The sequence below is a fragment of the Aythya ferina genome (genome assembly GCF_964211825.1).
Source record: "Aythya ferina genome assembly, chromosome: 4".
Lineage (NCBI taxonomy): Eukaryota > Metazoa > Chordata > Aves > Anseriformes > Anatidae > Aythya > Aythya ferina.
Genome location: NC_140300.1, coordinates 68,247,943 through 68,274,928, shown reverse-complemented (window position 1 = coordinate 68,274,928; position 26,986 = coordinate 68,247,943). Strand labels below are relative to the sequence as shown.

Genomic DNA, 26,986 nt, shown 5'->3' with positions numbered 1-26,986 from the left:
GGTTCCTCTTACAACAGTAGTGACTTAAGCACGTGAAGAAGATGCAATTTGTCCTGCTGGTGTGCTAAATAGTTAACTACTGCCATTTTCCAGTCTCGTGTTGTTTATACACAGGTTTTAAGTAGAAAGCAAGGTTAACCTGATACTAACATCTCTTTCTTCCTGAAACATATATATTCTGCACATGCCCTGCTTGTTTAATTTAACATGCCAGAACCTTCTGATGGGATAAGCATTTGTTTCCCTTTTTGGCTTGTTTTGAAAGCAGGCATTCAGCGAGGAATTACAGAGCAGAGCAGTTTGATGAGGACCTCTGGTCCTCCAGAGCAGATTAGTGTGCAAAGAGCAGGGGAATGTTTTTCAGGCTCCGGGAGGTAAGCAAAGCTCTCTCAAGGGAGATTGCAACAGAAGCCTGTGTGTGCAGAGGAATGAAATAAAACCTTTTATTAAGAGCATGTGGGTCAAGAGGGAACTTATAATACGTTCAGTCTGTCAGCATAATGATATATCCACCTGGCCCATTGTGCTGAGCCCTTGCAGGGGGAGTTCTGTTCATTCAAATAACGCATCTCGTCTGTTCCTAGAGGAAGTTTTCTACAGTATTGTTATTTGATATTAATAAAGAGATGTGCTATTCTATTTTTAACCCAACTACTATGTAATGGTGTAGCAGCCAAGGGAGTTTATGCATACATCTCAGACTTACGACTCGTATTTATTTTTACTGTAGCAACATGAGAAATCCCTAGCTGAGAAGTGTCCACACTCTGGTGGGCCCTCTGCAACTTCCTAGTGAGAGTTCTTGCCTAGAAAAGCTTCTGCTCAAAGCAGATAAAAGCTTTGAGAGAAAACAGAAGTGCAGAGCCACAAGCAGAACCCAGGACACCAAAATCTCTGTTTCTTACCCCAGTCACTTCAGAAGGAGTCCCCTTCCCGTTAATTTTAATGTAAGGCAAGTGCTCTAAGATTTCTAGTCTGTTTTGAAAAATCTCGACTAATTCAAGAATATTATAGCCAAGCAGAAAAGAGAAAAACCCAAACCTCATCCACCCATACTTTTATCCTTATTTCCCTATTGTTTGTTTTTTTCTTTCTTTTATTCTTCCCATACTCCTTCTTGAAAGAAAAGCACAAGCTTACAATAAAATTTACCTGATACATTAACTTCATCATGGAAAAAAAATACAGTCAGTGACTGTAATCAGTGTTTATATTTTCCTCACTGTGTACAAAGATGGGTAGATGTGATGATTTTTGTATTCCTGGCAGGGTGTCAGGTGTGAGGTTACACAAGCAGCCCAAAGCTCATCAGGGAGTCAGTGACAGGATCAGGAGTAAAACTCAGAGCTCTCTGTTTCTAAATCTGTATGCAACTTGAAGGACTAACAAAAACATTGGCAGCATACTTAAATGAAACCTCATGTTAGGGAAAGAAGTTTCTATAGTTTGGGAAATAAGCCAGAAAGCCAGAGAATACAAGTTACCTTACCTGTGAGCTTACAGACCTACCAAGGATTTTGGTACATCATTGAACATCCATTTGGATAATTCCACAAGCCTTTTTTTCCATCAGGCATAACAGTTTTGGTCCCCCTCTTCAAGATGCCTTCCATCTCCCTTCCTTCACCACGCTGTTTGCCATGCACCCCCTCTTCAGTGCCACTCCATGTCCTTCTTTCAGCTCTCCCTGTAACTCATTTGCTCTTGGCCAGCTACTATTGCAAAACAAAGCAAACCCCAGGAAGTCTATTCAGCCACTGCAAATGTGGAATTTGCAAATACACAATCTAGCAAATCGCAATGCTAGACAAGTGTTTACTTTTGCTGTCAAACATCCATAACAAACCCAATGTTAAGGTTCCATGGTTCAAAGATATTAAAGACTGACATAAGATTTAGTCAAAAGGTCAAAGTCCTTAACTGTAAAAGATTGCATAACGTCAAAATTGCCTGTTCTAATCCACATCAAATTTTAGCAACAAGTTATCTTACTCTTCCATCTTCCCGCACCCCCGTATACATGGCATACATGTTTAAAATAAGGCAAGACCTTTCTAACAATATTAGCAAAATGTCAGGAATCTAATTTGCAATGAAAACATAGTTTCAATCTTAATTATAGAATATCATGCACTTCTGTTCAAGGACAGAAACAGGAGAGACTCCCCATTTAACCTACACACTCAGGAAAGATCTGAGATTATACCCGAGTAAATAATCAGTCACAAAACCTCAAGCTCCTTGTTTATTAGCCCACCCTGAACATGCCAATAATTAGTCCTTTAGAAAGAAAATAAATTACTGTGCATTATCTCCAGGATGCCTGATATCATATCTGACCTTCAGCATCATTAACTGCAGACATGAAGGTCTTTCTTTAGAATAGCAAATATAGGAAGAAGCTGTGCACATTCTGTCTGAGGGTTTTTTGCAACTCTGGGGACTTTGTTGTGTGGGGGTTGTGTTTTTTTCTTTTTAACCACCATAAATAAGATATTAGATATGACATTTTCTTGGATATGTGCTGGAGCTTCTGGGAAATAGCAGGGGAGAGAAACAATTAACAGCTATTACAATCCAAAGATTATTGTTAATATTTCTTCCGTAATAAATCAGTATTAGCAACATGTTAAGTGGACATGAAGGCTTAGTCCTAAGCAGTAAAAATGTGATGTTTACTCTAAGTTTATTTTTGTACTCTTAACTGCACCTTTGTAGAAAAGGAACTGCTGGCAGTTTATGCAGTTGTAGTCTATGGACAGTGGGACCTGCAAGGAGCAATTCAAAACTCCTTCATGTCGAATAAAGTCTCCTAAATTCCTTCTCCTAACTTCTTGGCCATCATAGGGACTATATGGAGACCTACACAGTTGCAGTGCAACTGAGTTAACATCATCTCTTTTGAAAGCTTTGAGCATTTGTATGCCGTATTTATCATCTAGAATTTGCTCTACAAGTAGTGGAGAAACTCAGCGGCTTGGAATTGCTTGCTGGAGCCAGGGGGAAAGAGAAAGGATAGTGATTTAGCACTGAAAGACCCTATAATGAGAATTAAGAACAGAAGCAATCAAATAAATGTTGTTTGGGACTGGTATGTGAAAAATGACCTGCTTGCTGGCTTTGAGTTATTAAATATTGGAACTCATCTGACATATGTATATCCATACGTACATGGTACAACCCAGCAAAGGGCTGTTCCACTGAACTCATGTCACAACGTGTGCACCACATGCCTACTTTAAATCATCTAAGAACTACTCCTGTCCAATTTTAGGCCTCTACATTTGAGGAATTAGTTTCTGTTCATCTGTCACAGCTCTGTGGTGCGGAGCCTGTTGCCACCAAAGCTTATTACAACCTCTCTGTTGCTACACTGGATAAACCCACCAAAAAAGAGAAAGAAAGTCAGCAGTTGAATTGAGTGCCCTCTTCTTTTCTCATATGCAATTTAAGGGCTTTGACTTTGGAACCAAAAGGGGAAAAAGTGCTGTTACTGTATATTAAGCTCTACCTGACGAGTTCATTGCAACAGGATGGTGTGGAGACACATCATGTGGCTAGGCTTTCAAAAGGGCCACGTAATTATGTGACCTCAGCTCCTTTTGAAGCTGTGTAGAGGATAAAGTAAAGAGCATTTATAGATTAAAAGCAAGTGGTGCCAGATTAAAATATTATGCATTAAAGAAACAAGCAGTTATGGTGTGCTTTATGCAATCTTCACTTTATTAAATGAAAGTGCACGTCTCAGACTCTCACTGACCTTGATACAGCCTCAAAATATGTATCATTAGCTGTAACCTCAGCAGCTAATGGCATAAAGCAATTTCTTTGTAGAATAATTGTAAATATTTTTGTAAATATGACCAAAACTGAATAAGCCTTAGTATCAATGTGCCTGGAAAGATCACCTTCAGCTACTCCACTGTCTAACATACTTACCTGCAGGGGAGAGAGAAAACAGTGACAGAAGCAGCTGGAGAAAATACATGGGAAAAATGGAAAATGCATTATTTATTTTTTTTTTATAATATGATCGACATGTATTTTCTCTAAAACAGATAACCATTAACACAAATTCAGCATAACAGTAAAGCTAGCAACATCTAAGGACCAAAAAGGAGAGCCAGTTACAAAGTTCCCTCTGAAAGGAGCCATGATGTGTTGCTTTACACCACAGGAAGGCAAATTGTCTTTAAAATAAGCCAGTTCCCAGGCCAAGGAGTTTCCAGGTAAAATCAAACACAGGATTTTGGGATGCCCGTGGTCATGGTGCTGAGTTCCCAGTTTAAGTATCATGCATATATGCCCATTAATATTTTGCGAGATATATACTTCTCCAGGTTGGGGAAGGAAAGCATTTAGAAAAGTTGTTCTAGTGACTATTTGGTGACACTCTGTTTCAATTTTGGCCTCAAAGGAGGCAACACAATAATCTCTGCCCAATTATCTTTCACATGTCGGAGGTTCTCCATTCCCAAGTGCTTCATTCCTACCCCCTCCCTTGGCAGAAGGGTTATCTACTTCTCCCAGCGCAAATTGCAGTAGATGAATTCTTGCTGTAGAAAGGGATGTTCTGCTTGTCAAAGCTAACCACCTAAGCCAGATGATCTCACACATTCAGATAGCCTGAAGGCCATTTAGTCCCCGCGATGTGCCATTGAGTCTCCTGTGGTTATTGGCACAAATGGGTTTCCAAAAGGTCAGAGCAAGACATCTGGGACCAGAATGCTCAGGCTGAACTTCCAACGCTTAGGGGTCATCTGTGCCCACAAACAGCACTGAACTAATTAAATGAGCTTCAAAAAATATTTAGTTAATTGGATGCAATTCCCCAAATCAGTGCAAGTGTGACTGATGCTGAAATTGAGTTAAACCAAATTGATAAAAAGCCTGCTGAAGTCCTTTCTATGTATCAAAGTTGAACTGGCTTATCTTTCCAGTACACTCTGACCTCTGACACATTCACCCTTCGCCAATTTTCTCAGTGTGTTACATCAATATAAAGGTGCTAAAATTGCTGTAGATGTTCTTTTTAGAAAGAGAATAGCCAGTGCCAACATAATACATCTCTGTAATAATATATCTGGATTTGTACAAAGCATTTGTGCCAGTGTAATTACTTGAGTTAAAAAAGCCCACCTTTAACACTTAATAGAAGCACTTCCACAGGGACAAAAAATGTATTTACAAGCTTAAAGTGGAATATAAAGTAGAACTCATGGAGAAACATCAACTTAATTAAAGGCTTTTTCATGAATGTATTTAATGTGCAATTACAGGGGTGCAATTTCTGTGCATAGTCCAAGCCTCCCACTGATTCTCCAGGTATGACATAAGGTCAGGTACTTGTAAAATGAGGGAAATAAATACCCACTTTTGGTAAGCCCCTGAGATCCTCAAACAGAAGGGACTATGCAAGTGTAAAGTATGATTATTACTATTTCACTCGTCCAGCACTAAGTTACACAACAAAACATCAAAAGCCCCTTTGAAAATGTACATTTCCCAACAAGCTGTAGGAAGAAGCTTAAATTACTTTTCTCAAAGCAAGTAGCTCACTGTGAAGCCAGCTGCTCTGCATGTGAGTCAGCAGCCTCAGCAGCCTTCCTAGAGTCAAATCCAACAGCACCTTTCTAAACTCACCCTTGTTAAAAAATTTCATGATCCTGGTAGAAGTCCCTCAGGCATTTGCCAAGCAGAGCTGTTGATACAGGGAGGAAAAAAATAAATAAATAAAAAGAGGAAAAAATGTGTTGTTTTTTTTTTTCTCTCTTTGAAGAGAGGAGGGGAGCCATTCTTCATTATTTCAGGTACTAATCCCAGCAGGTTTGCATCATTATCTGACGAAAATGTCCTTTCTCATTGTTTGAAGGCATAGTCAGAGGGACCAGCATGAAAGCCAACTTTGTAAGGCAATGCCTGTGCTCTGGCGCCAGGAGCATGGCCATAGCCCAAACCCCTGCACAGCCACTGCAGCTATGCATGGCCACAAGCCTTCCACTTGCCGCTGCTGCTGTGATGCCTGCTTCCCTTTGGAACAGCTCTTTCATGACAATGGAGCGCGTAAAAATAGTTTTATTCTGAAAGCTCCTGCCCAAATGGCAGAGGGTGTCTGTAGTTGCCTTGTTTGAGTCATCTCCAACAAACGTGTTTAATTTGCAAGTACAACTGGAGGTGGCATTTGGCATGCTGTTAAGCAATTCATCCAGCTTGGATGTCAACCCGAGGTAAGGTCTCCTCTTGCTTCAGCCAGGGGAGCCTGTCCATGCACTGTGAGCAAGTGGGGTCGTGTGGCCTCCACCGCCCATCTTGTGTACTGCCATCACCTCAACAAGGACTTTTTACAGCTGGCACTGCCCGGTCTCCAGCACGTTTGGTCACCTATTTATCTACAGCCAGCATGGTCAGCAGTGACTCTTGGCCCTTGACAAAAAATTGACACATCCATGGCTCAAATGCTCAGCATGGCATCTCGTGCCCATAACCCTATAACCTCATCCATGCCATCCTTCTATGTAGAACAGGTGTTTTTCAGGCTGAAAATGTGTCCTTGCAAACACCTGTGCAAGCCAGCCTGTTTGCACCGAAAGAGGTGGTGGGAATTGGGTGCTCAGTTCAGTTAGCAGCACACATGGGAGTACAGGAATGTCAGTTTGTGAGGCTAATGGAAGCAGAAAGCAATATCCTGGCCTTTTCCTCCCTTTCTTAACAGATGTGCTTTGAATACCTACACAAGGCATTTCTGTTGAAGGAATTGGTATCACTCTTATGCAGCTGCAAGACTGGTCTCTGTGAGAATCAGTGTGAAAATCTATGCAGAATTGTAAGATACAAGTATTTGTGACAACAGGATCTATGAAGAGTTTGCAAATTCTTTTAGAGTACTTTGAGACGACACTTGCTCACTTTGCTGAGAAGACCTGAACTTGGACTTCCTTTGTCCCAGGAACAGACAACACTTTTGGTAATGCTGGAGCTAATCCAGGCAGTGCTGCTCTTTGTGCCCTCTGAGTGGCAGCTATCAGATTGCTCTGCATGAAGCAGGAATGATGCACAACCTCAACTGCAAAATTTGCCAGCTGAACAGCAGCAGCAGGACAGGGGAATAGCCTTTCCAGCTCTGCATGACTGAGCTCAAGCTCTGCAGGTGATGCAGAGCCAGGAGACGTGTGCTGCCCTATGCCTTCTCCCCCTAAAATATGCAATGGGGCACAGGAACCACAGGGATTTCTTGGTGAATTCAGGTATGAAAACATTTGAAGTTTCAGCCAGCCTAAATTCAGACTTGTCCTTGTGCCTTGTATTTCCTGCTGGCTGCCTCCTGGTCCCCAGAGGCATCTTGACGTAGGAAATATTGTCCATAAGGTTATAACTGGAATTTAGGTTGACTAAATATGGGCCTCCGCATTCACCTGGGGTGTAAGCAGGGAGTAACCAGTGTGCTGTAAATTCACACCCAGACTTGCTGAGCATTCACTCAAGCCCTCAGAAGTTGCTTGCCTGACTTTTTATGGGCAATGCCCTGAGCGCACTGGTAGAAGTGGGAAGCAGTTATTACAAAAGATTGAGAGAGCATGCTGAGAGTACACATAGGTGAGCTTGCTTCAACGAACCAAATAAATGAGTGTGAGGCCATAATATTTCTAAAAGCAATTGTAAGGCTGGAATCATTGCTGTGAAATAAAGTTTTAAATAGATATTACAGGCAGTATAGTCTGTCCCATAATGCCTCAGAAAAAAACATCACCGTCCAAAAGCTGCTCTTCTTGCTCTGATATTTCAGTCGAGGTAGCATTTATGTGATGTCTGGAAACTTCGCGGGGAGTTATGTCTATACCTGCAATTGGGATAAGCTGTATCTTCATTAGCAAGCGGTGCAGCCAAGTGGGAGGAGATATATAAAGCACAACATATGCTGAGCACCCAATCTCAGCATTTCTGGGAGATGGGGATTATTGCTCTGGTTTGCCTCTAATGTGGTCATGTGCATTAGGCACGCACCAGGAGTCCATTTTCCAGTTTTGTTTCATCTGCAGGAGGCCAAGGCCGTACGAGCATCTCGCAGTGCGATGCAAAACATGGAGGAGATGGAAAGGGCAGTAAATTCCCTGCCAAAATACTGCAGGGGAGGGAGAAGGGTACCCTCTGCCTCGCACCCACCCCAATCCCCTCCCTGAGAGCAACCCCCTTGCTTACTTTGGGTTTATCCATTTCCCTTTGCAGCAGGATGGGATTTGCAGCATTTCCCTTGTTCCCAATGCGGATGGAGAGCAGCTGGGAGGTGGTTAACGAGCCTGTCGGACTCTTGTACAAGCTAAGCAGCCCCAGTGTGCCGTGCTGTGTGAGCTGCAGAAAGAAAAGGCGAGAGAAGCAATCTCTCTTATTTATCCGTTCCGAAATATAACCGTAAATTGTGTTATCATTTTGTCGATATACAGGGGCTCGCAAAGATTTCAAATAAATAATGTTATGACCCCGGGTGCCTTATTGATTTTTTAATAATTTCAAAGAGAAACCACTCGGTTTCCTGTTTGCTGACAAATTCTTTTCTCCCCGAGGAATTCCCATTGAGCATGTATTAAAGACAGGATAAAATAATTCCAAGGAAATACAGAAAGAGGGCTTTCTGCATGGACTCTGCTCAGCAAATGGGTATTTAACCTCTGACCAGTGACGACAGGTCTCTTTTAGCTCTATTAGATCAACAGCAAGCTACTATAATTAAATAAAAAAACTGTTTAGAGCCTCACCGAACATGTCCTGGGAATTAAAGCATATGGCAGGGATAGGGAAAAAAGACTTTCCGTATGCTAATGACCCTTGATGTCTGAAATAAATTAGATCCATTAGAGTTTATGCTCAATAAAAGAAAGACTTTAAGCACTCCAAAGTTAGTGACTCGAGACCGATTTTGGCTTAGAAATTCAATCTGCCTACTTATTAATTCTTAGTAAGGCTCTGAAGGAGACAGGGGATGCAAAATCATAATTCTGTGCTGTATCAGAATTTTAAAGTGCCATCAGTTTCTTTTCCTTCTTTTTTTAATTAAACCATTTTTCATGCTTCCTATTTTTGTTCTTCTCATTAATTTGATTTTGTTCCCATTTTTGTTTAATTTCTTTCTTTTTAAGGTTTCATTTATCCTATTTCAACTGAACAGAGAACCCAGAATGAATATGGATTTTCTTGTAAGTTTAATGTTTCATTTTACGTTCCTGGATGCTAATGTGATGCTGTTCCACGGGTCAAGCTTTAGTGTTACACCAGCTCTGTGTGACTAGGCAAAGAGGGACCAATTGGGCAGAGTAAGTGGCAAGCTGCCTGCTTGACAGAGGTAGCAGTGTTTCACTGTCATTGGGTTGACACAGGATGATAACAGCCCTTATGCCCAAGGAAGATGGGAGAAGATAATGTTTCAAAGGCAGAAACTGGAGAGAATGAACCCTCTCTCTTGTTAGCATTTCCTTAGCAATCAGAAGAAATGTGGTAGAGAGATAAATTTCCATTGAGCTGGAACTCAGAGAACTGCTTCATGAACTGCTGGGGATAAAAATCGTGCTTTTTTGAGGCTGGTGCATTGAAAGTCTGATAGGCAGAGGCTGATGAAGTTTGATCAGTCCTTTTCAATATTTGCCAGCTCTCACTTATATGGCTGGAGGACAGCCAGTTTTAAATGGCTACAAGGTGAGGAGCAAATAAATAAATAAATAAATAAGAATGATTCACATGTTTTAATTAACAGAAATAGGGTAGTAAAAAGGTCTAATTTGTTTTTGCCTTTTTTTTTTTTTTTTTTTTTTTTTTCATTATACTATCTCTGCTACTGGGACTCTTCACTGTATAGAAACACATCAAATTTTGATCATGTACTCAGTCCTTCTGGAAAAAAAAATGTCTAGTGGATAATGATGCTAGAGATTAGCCTGGAATTAGTGCTGAAGATACTGTATAAGCAGCTAGTAGAAATATCATAGCCATTTTCTCGCAAGACAGCTATAATAAATCTGGGTTCCTTTTGGTAAATTACCACATTATTTCTTGTGCTTGCTTCGGCTTTTATCCAAATATGTATATGTTAATGCCAGTGATGAGAATTTAGAGGTTGATTCTCTGCCTTCCTGGACTTTTTTAAAGGAAAATAGGTATAAGGGAAAATGGCTTGACACATTACAGGTCAGAAAAAACAAACTCAAAGATACATTCTGATATTTCAGGCATTCTCTAAAACTGGATCTTTTTTTTTTTTTTTTCCTCTTCATTAAAATAAATAAGGATTCCAAAGCTGGCAGCCCCACAGCATGATATTTGATGTCAGAAGAACCACTAAATGATAGTACTATGATACTGTGTCACTAAGATGTACTCATTTATTTAATGGATTTAATTTGCTTCATGAAACTAACTCTGTAACGTGTTGTGCTTAGTAGTTCAGTGCCTGGGTACCAGACAGATGAGCAAGCAGATAGGTACAAAGATAGAACACAAGTTTGAGAGAAATCAAAAATAGTTTCCCATCAAAAGGGCATAGACCTGTTATATAGCTTTAGAAATGGCTTTTAAATTAACCTATAAAAAGGTAGTAAATATCTCAGGAAACGAGAATAATAAGAATGTATTTTCTCAAAAGTCCCTGTGAGGACTGCATTGCTCTAAAGTTCCTGGCCTCTCTCCCTCTAGCTGCTCCTGACTCAGATGATGTTGCTCTCTACGTCGGGATCGTCATCGCCGTGATCGTGTGCCTGGCTATTTCTGTGGTTGTGGCCCTCTTCGTCTATCGCAAGAATCACCGTGACTTCGAGTCAGACATTATCGACTCCTCAGCGCTAAACGGAGGATTTCAGCCTGTTAATATCAAGGCTGCAAGGCAAGGTTAGTTGCCGTAGCACTCCATGTTGACCAATTCAGTGATATGCTATGAGAATATGGTCTCTGGGGCTGTATGAATGATATTCGCTAGATGCTTGTTGGCACTTCATAAAGGGAGAAAGATTATATCCATTTGTTTCTGATGGCCAAGTGCTAAAAACCCATGGTGGCCTTTTTCAGATGTGTCCAAAAACATACAGCAGCGGTACTTAGCTTGTATAGAGAGAAGGTGAATGTGAAAGTGAAACAGACATTTATAAAAATACAGGTCTTGCTCAAATTTAAATCAAAATCAAAGCTATGACAAAAACAAGAGAGACAGGATTCATCACAGGAGTAATACAATACAATAATTCTATCACATCCACCTCCCCTTTGTTTCACTAATAGCCTTTTTTACTGTGCCGTGTCTCCACAGGCATAAATAGTGGTTTAACAAGTACTTTACTTTCAATGGACAATATAGAAGAAGAAGTTCTAGTGGAATACCATTTAATAAAGACCATCTTTATCACATGTGCATAATAGCTTGATGATTTCCACACTTTGGCAGCCAGAAGACAGCCATTCAAATGGGCTGGTTTTTTCAAGACCCCCATTTAAGCGGAAGAGTTCCTCTTTTTTTCTTTTTTTTTTTTTTTTTCCAATATATGTTTATGAAGAATAAATCAAAGTAAGGGTTACGATGACAAGAGAGTTGCCATAAAGAAGGTTAGCAGAAATGTCATTTTCTTTGCTGAGGATAGCAAAGTGTGTGACACAGGTTAATCCCACACTGGCGGGGAGTCATGGGCACAATGACTTCATAGCTTTGTTCTCTCTGTTATTTCAGGAATTCTGTCTTTAGGCCAATTAGATAAATTGGTTAGTAATTCTCACTTAGCATTTAAGGAAGGACTATTAGTTAATAAAACTAAATCTACTGAGTATGGAAAACTTCTTGCCTTGAAGTTAGGCATATTATGCTTGAAATCTGAGCAAATCTGAGTCTGGAAAATAATCCTACTGAAAAACACTTAGAGCAGAAACATGCTGTAATTTTGCATAACAATTAGAGCGCAGAGTGGCTGGGCCAATACAAGCTCTGTGAGATTTCTCAATATAGATGCCTGGAAAAGGAGATGAAGGTCAGTTTACAAGGACTTTGTATATCCTAACCTTTGGTATGAGCAGAACAGAATGAAAAACCAAATCATTAGTAGGAAGAAAGTCGTCAGAACAGAGAAATAATCATAAGCAATATGGTTCTTCTTTCTCATCTCCAATGCAGACCTCCTGGCAGTGCCACCAGACCTCACTTCTGCAGCAGCCATGTACAGGGGTCCTGTTTATGCTTTGCATGATGTCTCTGATAAAATCCCGATGACCAATTCTCCAATCCTGGACCCCCTGCCCAACCTGAAGATTAAGGTCTATAATACCTCTGGTGCAGTCACCCCCCAGGATGACCTCTCTGACTTCTCCTCCAAGCTGTCCCCACAGATTACCCAGTCCCTGCTGGAGAACGAGACCCTGAACATGAAGAATCAGAGCCTTGCTCGGCAAACAGACCCATCGTGCACTGCATTTGGGACCTTCAACTCCTTAGGGGGGCATCTAATAATTCCCAATTCAGGTAAGTGCTAGCCATGTTTTAGGGTTTTAAGTGGAGTTAGCTTTCTTCTACGCCAGAAAAAAAATAAATTAATTAATTAAAATAAAAAAACACAGGGTCACTCCTGGGACTGTGCCTTTTCTTTGTTCAAAACAAACAGATGTTTTTTCCCCCATTCAGATTAACTAAGAAGATTAACTAATATACTTCAAGGATCCTTTCCCCAAAGTCTTGGCTGCCTTTTTAACAAAATTTTGCAGGGCTCTTACCACTTTCTGAGATACGTTAGGCTTCAGTGCTCCCCTGTGTGAAGTGAGATTCAACATCCTTGAACTTTTCCTTTCATGCAGCTCTAGAATGGGGACTACAAGCCAGAAAGCCTCAATCTTGTCATCACACATAAAAAGGACAAATTAATTTAAAAACAAATTGGTTGTTCCACTTCCAATTCATTGCAGACTGTGTGGTATTGCAGTAGGATAGCAGAATGCTAATTTTTGGAAGGCTTTTTTTTTCCTGCACACATCATACAGTCAAGGAAAATAAGGCCCAAGAGTGTCTTGTCCATATTTCTCTCCTTGTGTTGACTTTTTTTACAACATCAGAATGGAGTTTAATCAAATGCATGATGCAGTGGATTTGGGGGTTATTCAAGCTTCCCTCTTTCCACAGTGGTCAGGAATCCCCCTGTCACTGGTCTGATCCCAGGTAGTATCCCCATTCTCTGGTGCACTGAGTCCAGGTAGTAGCTTTGTGAGACCACCACTCACTTCTACCCAGTGCTGTAGCTGAAGGTCTCACAGCTTCCAACCTTACATCCTGTGGTCAGCTCTTGGCCATTTTACTGCACTGTGCCCTGTCTGTTGAGATGGTGCCTAACCCTGTCTCCTGCTCCATTTGCTGGATCTTTTTTTTGTTCATTGATTTTATGGAGAAAGCAAAACATCTAGGTGGCCCAGAACTGATTTGTTCCTTCCAGGATACAGCCCTACTCAGCCCAGGAAGCAGCCAAAAGCGGGCCTTCCTCTTTGAGTATCAATGGAGAAACACTGACATTAAATATAAGAGCCTAAGTGGAAGGTGAATTGCTTAAAGAACTCTAGCACTAACTGCTAAGTAACATTGATAATTCGTGCTATACAATCCTAGATTTCACATTTCTCTAAGCTGCAGCTGAGGGTAGCCATTAATACTCAGGTTTCTTATGCCATGGTGGTGCACACTGTCAGCAAAGTCCATTAGTCATATTTAATTCACATATATTAATATCAATTTGTAAGGAAAAAGAAATGCTTGTTTATTGCTGTAATTGCTTCAAAATGATTAAAATAAGCTTTGTAAAATACATCAATCTGTCTACTGCTACTTACTGTGTATGCATCCGTGCTGCTTCTAGACGTATGTATATCCTCCTAGCAGTATGATAAAAGTCCTTCATTTCCCCTGTGCCTGCCCTCTTACAGCTGAGAACAGGCACAGGGGAGGTTGTGACAGCCCTGTAAAGAAACAAGTCAGAAACCTTTCATAGATAAACTCTCTCCTTCAAAATCCGGGTATGGGACTGAGCCATAGTTTATCCCTAGTACATGGGAGGTGTCCAGTATAACCAAAACCTGTGTGCTGAAGAGAAGATACAGGACTGTGCAAGGATTTTTTTACTCTTACATGCCTTTATTGGGCACATATGCAAATAATTTGCCTATAGATTTGCATTCAGCTACACGGTCATAGCTGAATTAAGTCTTTGCCAGTGGTCCCCCACCAACCCTCACCTGCACAGACAGCTGGCTGAGCCACATCCAGCAGTGAGAGCCTCTGCTGTGTTTGTCGTGCAAAGACAGGACCCTCTGCTTCCCCGGGATTTCTGCTCGATTTCTGAAATCACAGCAATGTAAGAATGGTGTTTTGTAATCAAACGTGCAGCTTATCAGTGCTGCAAAGGGCACAGAGTGTATTTGCACAGATTTTTTCAAGGTTGGATATCCGAATTTTGAGCCACTCCACAGAAGTAGGCACATTCAGAATACTAAGAAGCCCCATTTTTCCTCCCTTGTAGTCTAATTAGAAGCTGAGCACATTAAAAGACAGGGTGCCAGTTGCAGAGCCCATCTTTCAAGAAACAACTAGTTCTTGTTGCTTCCTGGGACAGACAGTACTCTGCTGCCTTTCTCTCCTGCTTCTAATTAAATAAGAATTGCCTAAGGAGATATGTCCTGTTACAACTGCTGGAAACTTAAGTCAGAGTTGTTCCTTTTCCCATTATTTTACAAGGTAAGAAGCAGTGTAACCATCTGTCTGATCTTTAAATAAAATAAAAGGGAAGGGAAGAAAATCCTCTTCTCCACTCTACGACTGCAGTGCCAAGACACAACAGGAGCAAGGAGTGACCATCTGATCACAGACGATGCTGGGGTTGCCTACTTTGTCTCCAGAGTTGCTGAACTCATTTAGAGTCTTTCCGTGAGGCTGGGTGAAAATCTGGCATTGCGGGCTTCATCTTCTGCTTCTTCTGTCGCTCTCTTCACAGGCCCACCTGCATTTTTCTTTTTTCTTTTTTTTTCTTTTATTTTCTTTTCTCCATTTTATCTTTTGTGTCTCTTCTGTTCTGCAGGAGTGAGCTTGCTGATCCCAGCGGGGGCCGTTCCCCAGGGGAGAGTCTATGAGATGTATGTGACAGTTCACAGGAAGGAGAGCATGAGGTAAAACGTACTTGCTTGCACATTTATTTGCTCGTGCATTAACAGAGGGGAAAAGGGTGTGGGGAAAATGTAGTAACTGAAACCCTGTGATAATGTGCTTATGCAAAGCCAACTGTGCTGAAGCTATTTGCTGACCTGGAGGTAAATGCGAGCAAAGCTGAGGATAAACTTTGCCACAAAACCTCAGACTTTTGCTTTCCTAATGAAGAGCTGCATTCTGCAGCAAGCTCTCAAGCTGGGGAGGGATGCTGAATCAAAGCCAGAAGCAGGAAAATAAGCCAGCATGAGTCTGGCGTAGCAGAGAAGATGTGAGGTAATCTCCTAATAAAGACCTGTGCCACAAAAGGGTCAGGGAGCGGAGAAGCAGGGTGACAAATAGGCTCAGCAGAGGGGCAAGTGCCTGAGCACCTGTCCTGGAAAGCCTCCTCTCCTGCTATAAGAATCTTTATTTTACCATTCACGTGCTTGGCTGGTCTGTGCAGTGATGAGGATGGAGCCAAAAGCGTTTGCTGTCCTCTGCCTCTCCGTGCCCCAGGCACACCACGGCAAGGGCCATGCAGACCCATTATCAGGATGATCCCTGTTCTGCCCACAGACCCCTATCTGTGGCCAGTTTGTATTCCTGATCTTGGTGTCTATTGATATGGCAGCCTTGGCATTAAAACAAAGTTTCCAAAAGGACAAAGATACTATTGCAGCAATTTAGGAAAACTTAATGAAGAGGAAGGTGAGATCTTGATCTTCAGAATGGACTCATGTACAAAGGCTGAATGGCAAATGTGAAACTAAGCAATCATTACACGGTACTTTGCCTCCTTCCCCTCCTCATAGCTAGATACATTTTTTGGCTCAGCCCTTTAATGGCTTTTATAATGTGCTAAGCCACAGCTGTTTATACACTGCGTGATATTGAACACTATTCTTTAGCTTGGTAGTCTCTCACCCATGCTAAAATAATCTGCTTAAGGAAAAAAATAAGTAACACCTTCCCCCTACCCCCCCTGTATTTTTGCATACATTATTCATGGCCTGCTCTTTGAAAACAGATAATTGCAGCTACAGAAAAAAAAAAATGTCTTTGTTCATATCTAATATTGATTGTATTCCTATTACTTTGGGCTGTGTTTTGAAGATGCTTACAAACTACATTGAAAAAGCACTGTTTCCCGGAGAGGGAAAAATAATGAAAATCAGAGGGCTTCCCCTGTTATTCAAATGCCTCCAAATCTCTCTCCTTTAAATATCTAATTCTTCCCCCCCAAAAAAATGTTTCATTACCAGAAGTTACATGTGCAATTATTTTCTTTCCAGCCAGCTATGGAGGGAATCCCTGCTTCCTGATTCATGCAACTGCAGGCAACCAGCACTGCGTGCTAGCCTGATTTATTGGCTTTGGGGATCATAAAGCCTCCTCTGTGTGCTGTGATAGCTGTTACTCAGCAGGGCACACGCAGAGGGATAGGGGAACCTGTACTGGGGGAAGCGTGGCTGCAGCTGTGCTGGCCACCAACCTGAACGTGTATGTGCAGAAGTACAGAAAGTTGTGAGCCTTCGCTTGAAATGAAGATTTTGGGAAGTGATTTCTTTCCCCAGCAGAGAGCAGAGAGCAGGCTGGCTTGGCCATACAGACAGCAGAGCTCTTCCTATCATGGTGGTCATTGCATCTGGGGTACATGGGACCCAACTGCTTTGGTTTGGGCTTTTTTTGGTGGTCCATTGTGTTGTTTCTTTTTTTAGGGGGGGAGATAGGGGCAGAGGGAGCTGCTGGGGCTGTTTTGTTTGTTTGCTTGTTTTATTTTGATTTGTTTGTTTGTATTTTATTATTTTTTTTATATATATATATAATGGTTTTTCAGCTCCTCTCCAGAATACCATGCTTCTCACATTCATGGAAACCAAACACTTCTCATGGCATTTAAATTGGAGCTCATCAGCTATCACCCAGATCACTCTGAACTGAAGATTCACCCCAAAATTACCTAAACACAGTGGGACTGTACCATCCTCCCCTGTTACCTGTTTCCTTTCCCCAGCTGCCCATGGGCAGAAAGTGCTGACTGCACCCAGCACCCAGCCGCAGTGCCCTGCTGCCATGGCACTGGGCTACCAAAACTTTTTTACCTCACTTTCTACAGCAGAGATGCACTTCTGCTCTCATTTCCACCAGTATGGGCCGCAGATGTTGCTCGCTATAATTGGAGCCATATGAGTGTTGCAGGTCGGTGTGCAGTGTAAATTCTTTTTTAAATCTGTTACTGCGCTGCCACAGCACTCCAGCAGAGAGTGGTAGCCCACAGTGAGGACTAGCTGCAGATATTTACTTCTGTGGCCAGGCGGTAGCTGGAGTGTGTTCAATAAACCCTGTGAGGGCCTGTATTTATTTTCATGTGCACTGTGTAAATGTGCGTGGATTGAAAAGCCCTGTCGTGCTTCGATGTAGTTTGAAAGGGCATGTATAGGACACTATAAGATGTAAGTTATAATCCTCTTGATATACAAACAGCACTGAGGCGAGAATTTGGTCCTCATAGCGTTACCCTAAATAAAACCAATGAAGCAACAGAGAGGCTCACCACTACAGATCACAAGCATATCTCCAGCAATTTAAGATTTAGCTCATACTTTATTCACAGAAATACGAAACAACTTCTGAACAGTCAAGCTGAAACATGGAATCTGTTATCCCTCAGAGCCCTGCAAATTCCCCTTTTCTTTTCCTTCCTTTGTTTTCCTAATCCATTTCCCCCAGTTAGTCTCTGAAACCTGTAGTACAGAAATTTGAACGACTTCGCAACCCAGTAATATCAGTCTTTGTGTTGCCTTGCAGATTGTCTAGGAGAGCTTTCCAGGACACTCTATTTATTCCATTTCACATCCATCAAAGCATGTGAGAGCAGGAGGGTCACCCTAAAAGCATTTTCCTTCCTCAGCGAAATGGGGTTCTGATGGCTTGCAATAGAGGCCGCTTTGAGGCAGTTGTTTTCTCTGTGCATGTTGACGTGCTTATGGTACAGGTTTTTTTTGTGTTTTGTTTTTGTTTTTTTTTTCTTCCTAACCCAGTGCTTCATTGGGCTGTTTTTCCTGCTCCTGCACTGGAAGCTAATCCTCATTCTGCCTGTCAATTGTGGCAGGATGGATTGCAAGCAGCTACTGGGCACTGATCCCTGGCTGGCATGAGAGATTCACGTTGACCTGATGAAAAGGTCCATGAAGTGACTTACAGTGCAGAAAAGGGTCTCTATGTATATATGTTTGCGTTTGTGTACAGACAGATTGATAATTAAAAAATAAAGAAATGAGAAGCCTATGTGAATATTTCACAGCTGTCAGGCAGGTTTCTATCTCAAACTCACTGGCTCAAATACAGCCAATAATCTCCACCACTGATGATCAGATGTTCTCTCCCTTAGTCTGGGGAAGTGCCATCAACTTGCAATTTGCAAGACGGGGTTTCTTCCTGAGCTTTAAAATAAACACGTTGTTGTGACCATGACCTGGCAAGAGGCTGTTGCCATGAGCAGATGGAAAGTCTAGGTCTTAGACAACTAAGGATTAAACAGCGAGAGTATAAGCCCAAAGACTTCAGGATTTTCCTGACTGTTTCATGTTGAAGAACAAATGTAGCTCTGCACTAAATTAGTGAGCTGTGTGCTTCCTTTGGAAACATCTGGCACTGGTCAGTGCTGTATGGGGTCTGGGTCTTGATGGACCACTGTTTTGATCTCATGTGGCAGCTCCTGTGTTTCCCGCATGAGCCCCTGCCAGGCTCATACAGCTTTAGGTGGAACTGCTCTTGCATACTGTAATCAGAGGCAGGAACTGCACTAAATGTAGCATGGTGAAGGACAGTTCTGTATAATACATGGCGCAGGAGATGATGCAAATGAGGATGGATGTCACCTCATCCAGGAAATGTGACAGCCCTGGAGAACGGAGCATGCAGCTGTCCTGAAGTTCTTGCAGGGAGGCACATGTATAAATGGTCTGACTTCCAAACCAGCTACCTTAAGAGAGGGAAGGGTTGTGTAAGCCTCCTCAGGATCTGGACTAGCGGCTTCACATTTTGTGTGAAGGGCAGACTTCATACTAAGTCACCCAGCTGATCAGTGAGTTTGATCCAAATAGCAACACTGCCTTTTTCACCAGTAAGCACCAAGCTTGGTTAAGTGAAATAAAAGAAATTGAAGTCTTCTGTGTCTGGTTTCACCACCTTCCTTTTGCATCCCAGTTGCACAAAAATAATTGCTTGCAACTCCAGAAGACAATGTCTGCCAATCATTTTAATTGAGACGTTTGAAATAAAAAAGACCAGACCAGCAGCAAAAGGGGAGGAAAATTTCTCAGATCACCTTCCTTCTAAAGGCAGACTTGCAGGAGAACCAGGAGGCCAGTCAAGAATATTAGATCTGAAACTCAAGAGGGAGCACGTGTTAAAAATAAAGTCCCAGCAATGAAAGGAGAAATAAAATGTCTTTCCTCTGACTTTTGGTTAAGCTGTGTGGAAGGGTTGCCATCTGTTGCTGCGAGTTATCCCTCCCTCCCTCCCTGCTCTGCTCTGTGCCTCCTGTTTTCAGGGAGCACGGTCATTGCCTGTAACATTGATGCAAGGTGCCAGGGAGCGCAGCGGAGCCCACTGAGGAGCAGAGATTTCTCTAGTTGTGCTCACATCTGCTGCCTGACAGCTACCTTAATGAAAACGGTCTGGCTCATTACAGGGAGACCGTTTTGAATGAGTAATCCCATTAAAAAACACAAATTTGATTGTGGAAGGGCTGGATACAGTGAATAGAAGTTTGTTCTTTTGTTTTAAATACAAGTTGACTGTTCTTGATGAACAGTGCAAGATACGGGACAAGGTTTAAAAATATCCGAAGCCCTTTCACTTACTGTTACTGCCTTTTAATAGCAATGCTAAACAGGGAGTTGAATTTCACTCTCGGTTTGATCTCTGTAAAACAAACGCAGCTCTAATGGCTGCAGTGAAGTGACTCTGGAGTCATACTAGCACAGCTGGGTGTCCAATCCTATTTAATAAGTATTTCTAAAACTACTACAAGCCTAAATTGAAACACACGATTTTTTTGTTTTGTTTTGTTTTGTTGTTGTTTTTTTGTTTGTTTGTTTGTTTTGTTGTTGTTGTTGTTTGTTTGTTTCATTTTGCTTTGTTTTCTGGATAACAGCCTAAAAGTACATTCTGACCCCTGGTTTTAAAGATGTTCGCTCATAGATCTTTCTGCTGTGGAGGAGATGAGTCCCTTGCTCTGTATGGTCCCTTCAGTCAGTGTTTGTGTGATCTTGTAACACAGAAATCACAAGGTTTGGTCACAGCAGGCTCTTGTCTGGGTCAGAATCCTGACTTTGATGGTGCTGCATCACCTGCTCTGGGAGAAGGTAGAAAAATGCTTGTAAAGGATAACCTGTCTTTGGGGAAACTCGTTGTTTACAAATCCCATCAATTAGTGCTGGGTTATGCCTCGAAGCAGAAAGATTAATGTCTCCTGTATAATAAATCTTGACTACCGCATCTGTTTGGGGTTTCATTGGCTGTAGGAAGGCATAATCCCTTTGCTTTAAGATGGAAATTAAAAGCAATGAGAAATAAGAGGAGGTCTGTCAAGAGGTTTGGGTCCCTTTCTTCCTGTCAGTTGTCACGAGGTACCTCTCTGCTCTATGCACTGCTGCGTGGTTTCGTTCCTCCAGGTTTCAGGTTTTTATTTCTGAGCTCTAGCTGTAGTCCCTAAACACTCCGCTACCTGCAGTCATCTCAGAGCTGGGTAGGAAAGGGAATAGCAGCTTGGTGTGCTCTGACATACCTCATCCCCTACAACCCCAGAAATCAGATTTACTTTTTGCCACTCTGGCACACAGCAAGATGATACCTGCTGTGGTGCAGCACGTTCAACTGAGAGCTTTTCCATTTTTACTGCTTTGCCTTGCCACTAAATAAAAGCTTTTGGAATTTGTTTCATTCCAGAAGTGAGAGCTGCTGAACAATTAATAGGATTTTATTTCCCACTGATATTTTAATCCTCTCTGGATCTTTTGCATTGCTTCCCGTCTCTCACTGCTACTTGCAATAACTCCTTCTTTATTGACGTCTGCAAATTTAGTGATTGTGCTGCTATTTACATTGTCTTCCGCATTGTGAGGAGAAATCCTGGCCTCACAGTAGTTCTGACTTCAATAGAGCTGAAATCCCACTATTAAATGACACTGACCCTCATTTTGCTCCACTTGAGAGCTTCTCTGCAACTCATTATACCTCAGCTCCTTGCAGCTTTGAAGTGGCTCAGATTACTTGCAGTCCTCAAGCTCAGACTTCGGAGAGCTGAGGTGGGTCAGTGTCTGCATGAGGCAGGTGTTGGAGGAGAGACACTGGGACCAGCAGCGTTGCTAACTTGGGAAAAAATACTAAACCCTGCTATTTTTGCATTTCCTTTCTCTGGTTATATCCACTTCCCATCTCCCTCACTAACCATTCAGTCTGGAGTGCCTCCTGGCTTTGTCTTCTGCATCGTCATTTAAACTTGTGCTAATCACATATAAAATGTTGCAGAGCAAAATTATGCCCTCCATCAGAGTCCTAAAATTTAACAGCTAACCAAATTTTGTCACGGAGCAGTGACTAAACTTAATTTTACTTTGAGACAACTTTCAGCTGTATGATTTATCAGCGCTCTATTATTTTAATGATCTTTTGGCTTCTTCTTTTTTTTTTTTTTTTTTTTTTTTTTTTCACCTGCATGCATCAGTGCTCAGATTCTTATTGATTTTAACTCATTTTTCACCTAGAAGACATTGTATGAAATTTTTTACAGCAGTCATGATATATTCCCTCCTATATTCTTTTTGACTGCTGGCCTTATAATTCAGTCTGAAAAACTATGATAATTCATATTTTTCCTCACTTCTTCATGGGTCAGTAGTCATTTAGATGAAGCTAGGTTAACCAGATGATCAAGTCTATAGGTTGTCATATCTGTAGCTTTCCAGATGAATATTGTAATTTTCAAAGACGTTTCTCATTAGACTTCATGTTTTTTGAAACTTCTTGATAGACTGTAGGAAAGTGTTCAAACATTTGTTAATACATTAACAGATATAACACATTGTGAGCCATTTTTAAGCTATACATTGCTTCAATAAAAAAAAAAAAAAAAAAAAAAAGGAAAATAGAAAAAAAAAAAAAGGAAACTGAAAAAGAAGTAATGTTTTAGTCAAAATCTGCCCAACAATTTATTCACTTAGGTCTTGCAAGAGAGTGATTCTAGGTCTTCATAACCTGAATCCAGAGATCCCCATATATACAGCAGGAGCCAAACTGGATGCTCCATATGCTAATGCTTTATTTCTCTTATGTACTGTTTGTTAGGCTAAAACAACCCGTGTGATTCATCATAGCTGGACAGATTGTTATATTTTAGTTTTTTTGAAAGACAGATACCACAGCTGTTTGTTTCCAGCCCATGGCTTTTCAGAAACAATTGTTAAGTCATTTAGTAAACTCATCAGTTACTTTCCTTTAGGATCCACAGATGCATATCATCTGGATTTACTGATTTGCATGCACTTCAGTTTTTCCATGTTGGACCTTTTTTTTTTTTTTTTTTTTTCTCCAGAATGTTATGAAAATTTCCAACATTTTCATGAACAAGAGGCACTTTTCAAAAAGGCCTTCATCCCACTTTCAAAACGGATTTTTCAAAAGTTTCTCTTTCATTTTCTGTAGGACTAATGGATTATTCAGTGTGAATTAAGGTGGGCAATATTAGGATATTCTTGTGGATGTACCAGCAATACCCAGAGTAGATGTAATAAACTTGATCTCAACAGAGCTTTCTGTCCTGATTTGTTCTCCTTAACTAAGATTTTTTTTTACTCTTTTCTACTGCTACTTTGTTATTCTTTCTTTTTGTCGATGTTATCAATATCCACTCGTCTCAACTAATCCCCCTAAAACCAATCCAGATATAAACACAAAGTGTTTGCGCATGCAACTGGACTGAACCCTCAGCCAGAGTGGAAGATGCAAGGTCCCATGGACTGACCCAGATTTCCAAGTGCAGATCACACCCAATACTTTAATCTCCTGTTTGCTGGTTTCTGCATCATGAATTTGTCCTCTCTGTTATTTAGAGAAGCAGCTGATGAGGCACATTCAGCTGTATTTGTCATACACCAGATGTCAGGATAGTTAAAGTCACTCATGCTTCCTCTGCTTTAAACTCCTCGGCAGTCGGTCTGAGATAGCTCACACGTGCACACAATCATTTACAAACTACTCTGTAAGAGAAGGATTATTTCTTCTTTCTACATACCTTAACTTTACATACCTTAACGTGCCTTTTTGCCCTTTCTCCCCCCACCCTTCCCACCTCCACCTTTCTGTCCCGTTGTCAGGCCTCCTATAGAAGACAGCCAGACCCTGCTGACGCCGGTGGTGAGCTGTGGGCCCCCAGGAGCGCTGCTAACCCGGCCCGTCGTGTTGACCATGCACCACTGTGCAGAGCCCAACACGGACGACTGGCAGATCCACCTGAAGCACCAGGCTGCACAAGGGCCATGGGAGGTGAGTCTACGGGTCTCTGGCCTGCACCGGCTGTCCAAGATGCCCAATGCCCCTAGAAATACTTTCTGGGGGCAGTCTCAGTGCCTCCTGCTGTGGTCCATGAAGCATGGCCATCCAGCAGGATTTTGGCACTTGAGCTTTTGGTCTAGGTGGGTTATTAAGCCGAAATCATGGGGAGGGAATGAAGAAAAGAGGCATAATAGAAAATAACAACTGAAAAGCAGTTCTCTTCCCAGGAAGAGAAGAGGCAAAATAGAAAAGAACAACTGAAACTGAAACTCGATTCCAGAAATAAGAAAATATTTTTTACAGAATACTTTCAATCCCCCTAGTTTATAGTCTGTTTGCAAGAAAATGAAAATAGTGCTGCAAATGATCCCCTGCTTCAACACCAGGACATCAACCGGCTTATTAAAATTTATAGGACTTGCTTTTCTCTTCTTTTTTACTCCTAAGATGTTGGTGGAGCACTGCTTTGATTCAGTTCGTGCAGTCAGTCCCAGCCCTGCACCTTGTTAATCTGGGCACTGTTAGGCTTGGTGAGAGCCTCCTGCCAGCAGTGCAGCAGGAGGATGTCTGTCCCAGGGTGGGGTGGCAGAAGGACACCACAACTGGAGCATGAAGCGATGCTCGTTGCAAGGCACAGGCCTGCTCTCCCATCCTGCCTCCTGAAGGACTTGGTTGCTCCTGCGTACCTGCTGCTACCAGTTCGGTCTCACATAATTAATTTGGCAAGGGCACCTTCTCCTACTGGTAGGTTTTGTGAGGGCAGGGAGGCTTTTGAAGGCAGTTGGGCCACCAGCAGCCAAAAGCGGCCTATCCAGCATGGCCTTCGCAGGGCTCTTGCTTTGTCCCCCTGCCCATGGCACCAGCTCTTCCTCACGCTGAGAGAGCTCACGCAGTGAACACAGGTCTGTCTGGCCAAACAATATGCACCCTACCAGCCTGGCTCTTGGCACCACACCTGTGTTCCTTATTTGTGTCTGTTACTGGCATCTCTTTGTTTTCTCCTCCGTCCTCCCTGCCCTTGACAGAGAGGTTGTGTCTGGCGCCAGCACTGCAATCAGCACTGCGGCACCTCCTTTTCTGCTCTCCCGAAGGACCAGGCCACCCCTGCAAATGTGACATGTTCGCCTTCCAAGAGACCAGAGGCACCAAGTTTAATGCCAAATCTCTGCTCTGCTACAGGCTTCAAGGCAGCAGGGATAAAGCAAATGAGATGTGGTGTGTGGTGGCTGTGTAAGAGGCGGCCACTGCTGCTCTTCTTGCCCTTCTGCTCCCGCTCTCTCTCCGAACCAGTGGAAGCTCCTTGTATTGTGTGCAAGACATTGCACGCAGGGTTGAGTGAAGTTGGCAGGAGAGCTGTTTTCTTCTGAGCGCAGGCAGGAGGCTGTTTGCATTCAGGCTTTTTTTCTTCACCCTGCAATCTCGTCACGGAGGATTATTCTGATGAAGCAGCAGGTGATATTTCATGTAGATGTGGCATTCGGCCATCGTAGAGGTTACTTCGCTTCCTTGAGTTTTTATAACACCTTATTGTCATGCTTAGGAAGTGAAGGGCAGTTTTTTGTTTATATTTATTATCTGATTAATCTAACATGCAGGCAGCAAGGACTTTGAGCATCATACAGGCTTGAAGGGGGTCTCCAAGTAAAGCAACTCTGAGTGGTCATGATGTTTAATGTGGCCTCTTTCTCCCTTAGGATGTGGTGGTAGTTGGGGAAGAAAACTTCACTACCCCATGCTACATCCAGCTGGACCCCGAGGCCTGCCACATCCTGACAGAGACCCTCAGCACGTACGCCTTGGTGGGACAGTCCATCACCAAAGCGGCAGCCAAACGTCTCAAACTGGCCATCTTCGGACCACTGTCCTGCTCGTCGCTGGAGTACAACATCCGCGTCTACTGCCTTGATGACACGCAGGATGCCCTTAAGGTGGTGGTTGCTCTCACGCTCGCTTTTCCTCTCTCATCCTAGCAAAGCAGTGACTAGCCCCTCTGCTGCATGTGTTTCTTTTCCACAGATTATTTTTCTGATTAGAAGAAAAGCCTGACAACAAGCTGCTGTTTTACAGTTTAACCCCCGCACACTATAAATTGTCCTTTGCATGGGGATCTGACACACGCCAAACTGTTTTCCACCTGCCAGCATTTTTTCCTTTGTTTACCTGTATCATATCCTGAATCCTAAGATTTTTGCATTATTAAAAGGCCATAAGGTACACCGGGCTTCATTCGTTATTCATGTATTTTTAATGCTAAGTGCCAGCTCCCCAGAGATGGGGGAACATATAAATGCCTCTTTGTAAATAGTTGATAATGATAAAAGAAGCTTCTGGGCTGTTAATCACTGCCTGCTTTCATACTGCTTCATTACACCTTTTCGTGTGCAGTATTTTGTGTTGGGAATTTACCACTAAAATAAATCGAAGCTGTTGCTTTCTGTAACTGTACACCTTACCCTCACTGCATAATTCTGGCGTTGTCACACACGCACGCACGTACTCCCTCACATACAGATGAGCAGATAGATAAACATACTTGCTATTTCTCTTTATAAATACTTGTATTTATACAGATGGTGTCTATAATAGATGCACTCATAAAATATGTAGCTCCAACTGTACGTGTAAGATTGGAGGTTATTAAAAGGTGTTTGTTTGTGTTTTTTTTTTTTTTTCCTTTAAGCATAGCCAGTGTGACTTCCCAAATGTTTCTTTGCAGCAAAACAAGCTCGCTCTAAGCAGAGCCATCCTTGTGCCATGCATGAGTTTGTCATATCAGCGCCGTGTGGGAACTGCTCAGACATAAGCCCCCACAGGCTGCTGGGGAAATGTTCTTGTTTTTCAGTGCACTGGCCTCCATCACTGCAAATGCCACCTTTCCTTTTCATCCCAAATACTGCCCAATCCCAAGGCCCTGCCTGTTCTTTGTTGCGGGGACACTCGGAGCATTTTCTCTATAAATAAGAAATTTTCGTCCCCAAAAGTGGAAAGGATCTTTTGCACCGATCAAGTAGAAATGCTTCGAAAGTCATGAAGGCTTTATGGCTGTGCTCTTCGGACCCTGCGCTGTGTAATATGATTTTCCAGGGGTCCATCCAGCCTGAGGGAATAATAAGTGACTTGGCAGAGCCTTGAACAGATAGTGATTGCAGTCAGAGCTGGGCCAATTGGATTAGGTGTTACTCAAGAGTTGTTGGCTTGTTTCTAATAGACTGCAGGGAACATTGCAGGGTAATGTTAATCCAATTCAGA

The 26,986-nt window shown here is 42.2% G+C and overlaps 1 protein-coding gene across 8 annotated transcripts in view; it reads left to right on the top strand.

Annotated features, from left to right (window-relative positions):
• UNC5C (unc-5 netrin receptor C) overlaps positions 1–26,986 on the top strand; it is a 371,609-nt gene that overhangs the window by 333,217 nt on the left and 11,406 nt on the right. For 7 of the 8 annotated variants that reach the window (XM_084516955.1, XM_084516962.1, XM_084516959.1 and 4 more), the window contains 6 exons: positions 9,132–9,188; positions 10,678–10,869; positions 12,137–12,481; positions 15,072–15,159; positions 23,560–23,728; positions 25,432–25,665. In XM_084516955.1, coding sequence (XP_084373081.1) covers positions 9,132–9,188; positions 10,678–10,869; positions 12,137–12,481; positions 15,072–15,159; positions 23,560–23,728; positions 25,432–25,665 — 1,085 coding nt within the window. The remainder of the gene's footprint in view (positions 1–9,131; positions 9,189–10,677; positions 10,870–12,136; positions 12,482–15,071; positions 15,160–23,559; positions 23,729–25,431; positions 25,666–26,986) is intronic. The other variant, XM_084516960.1, reaches the window with a different exon arrangement.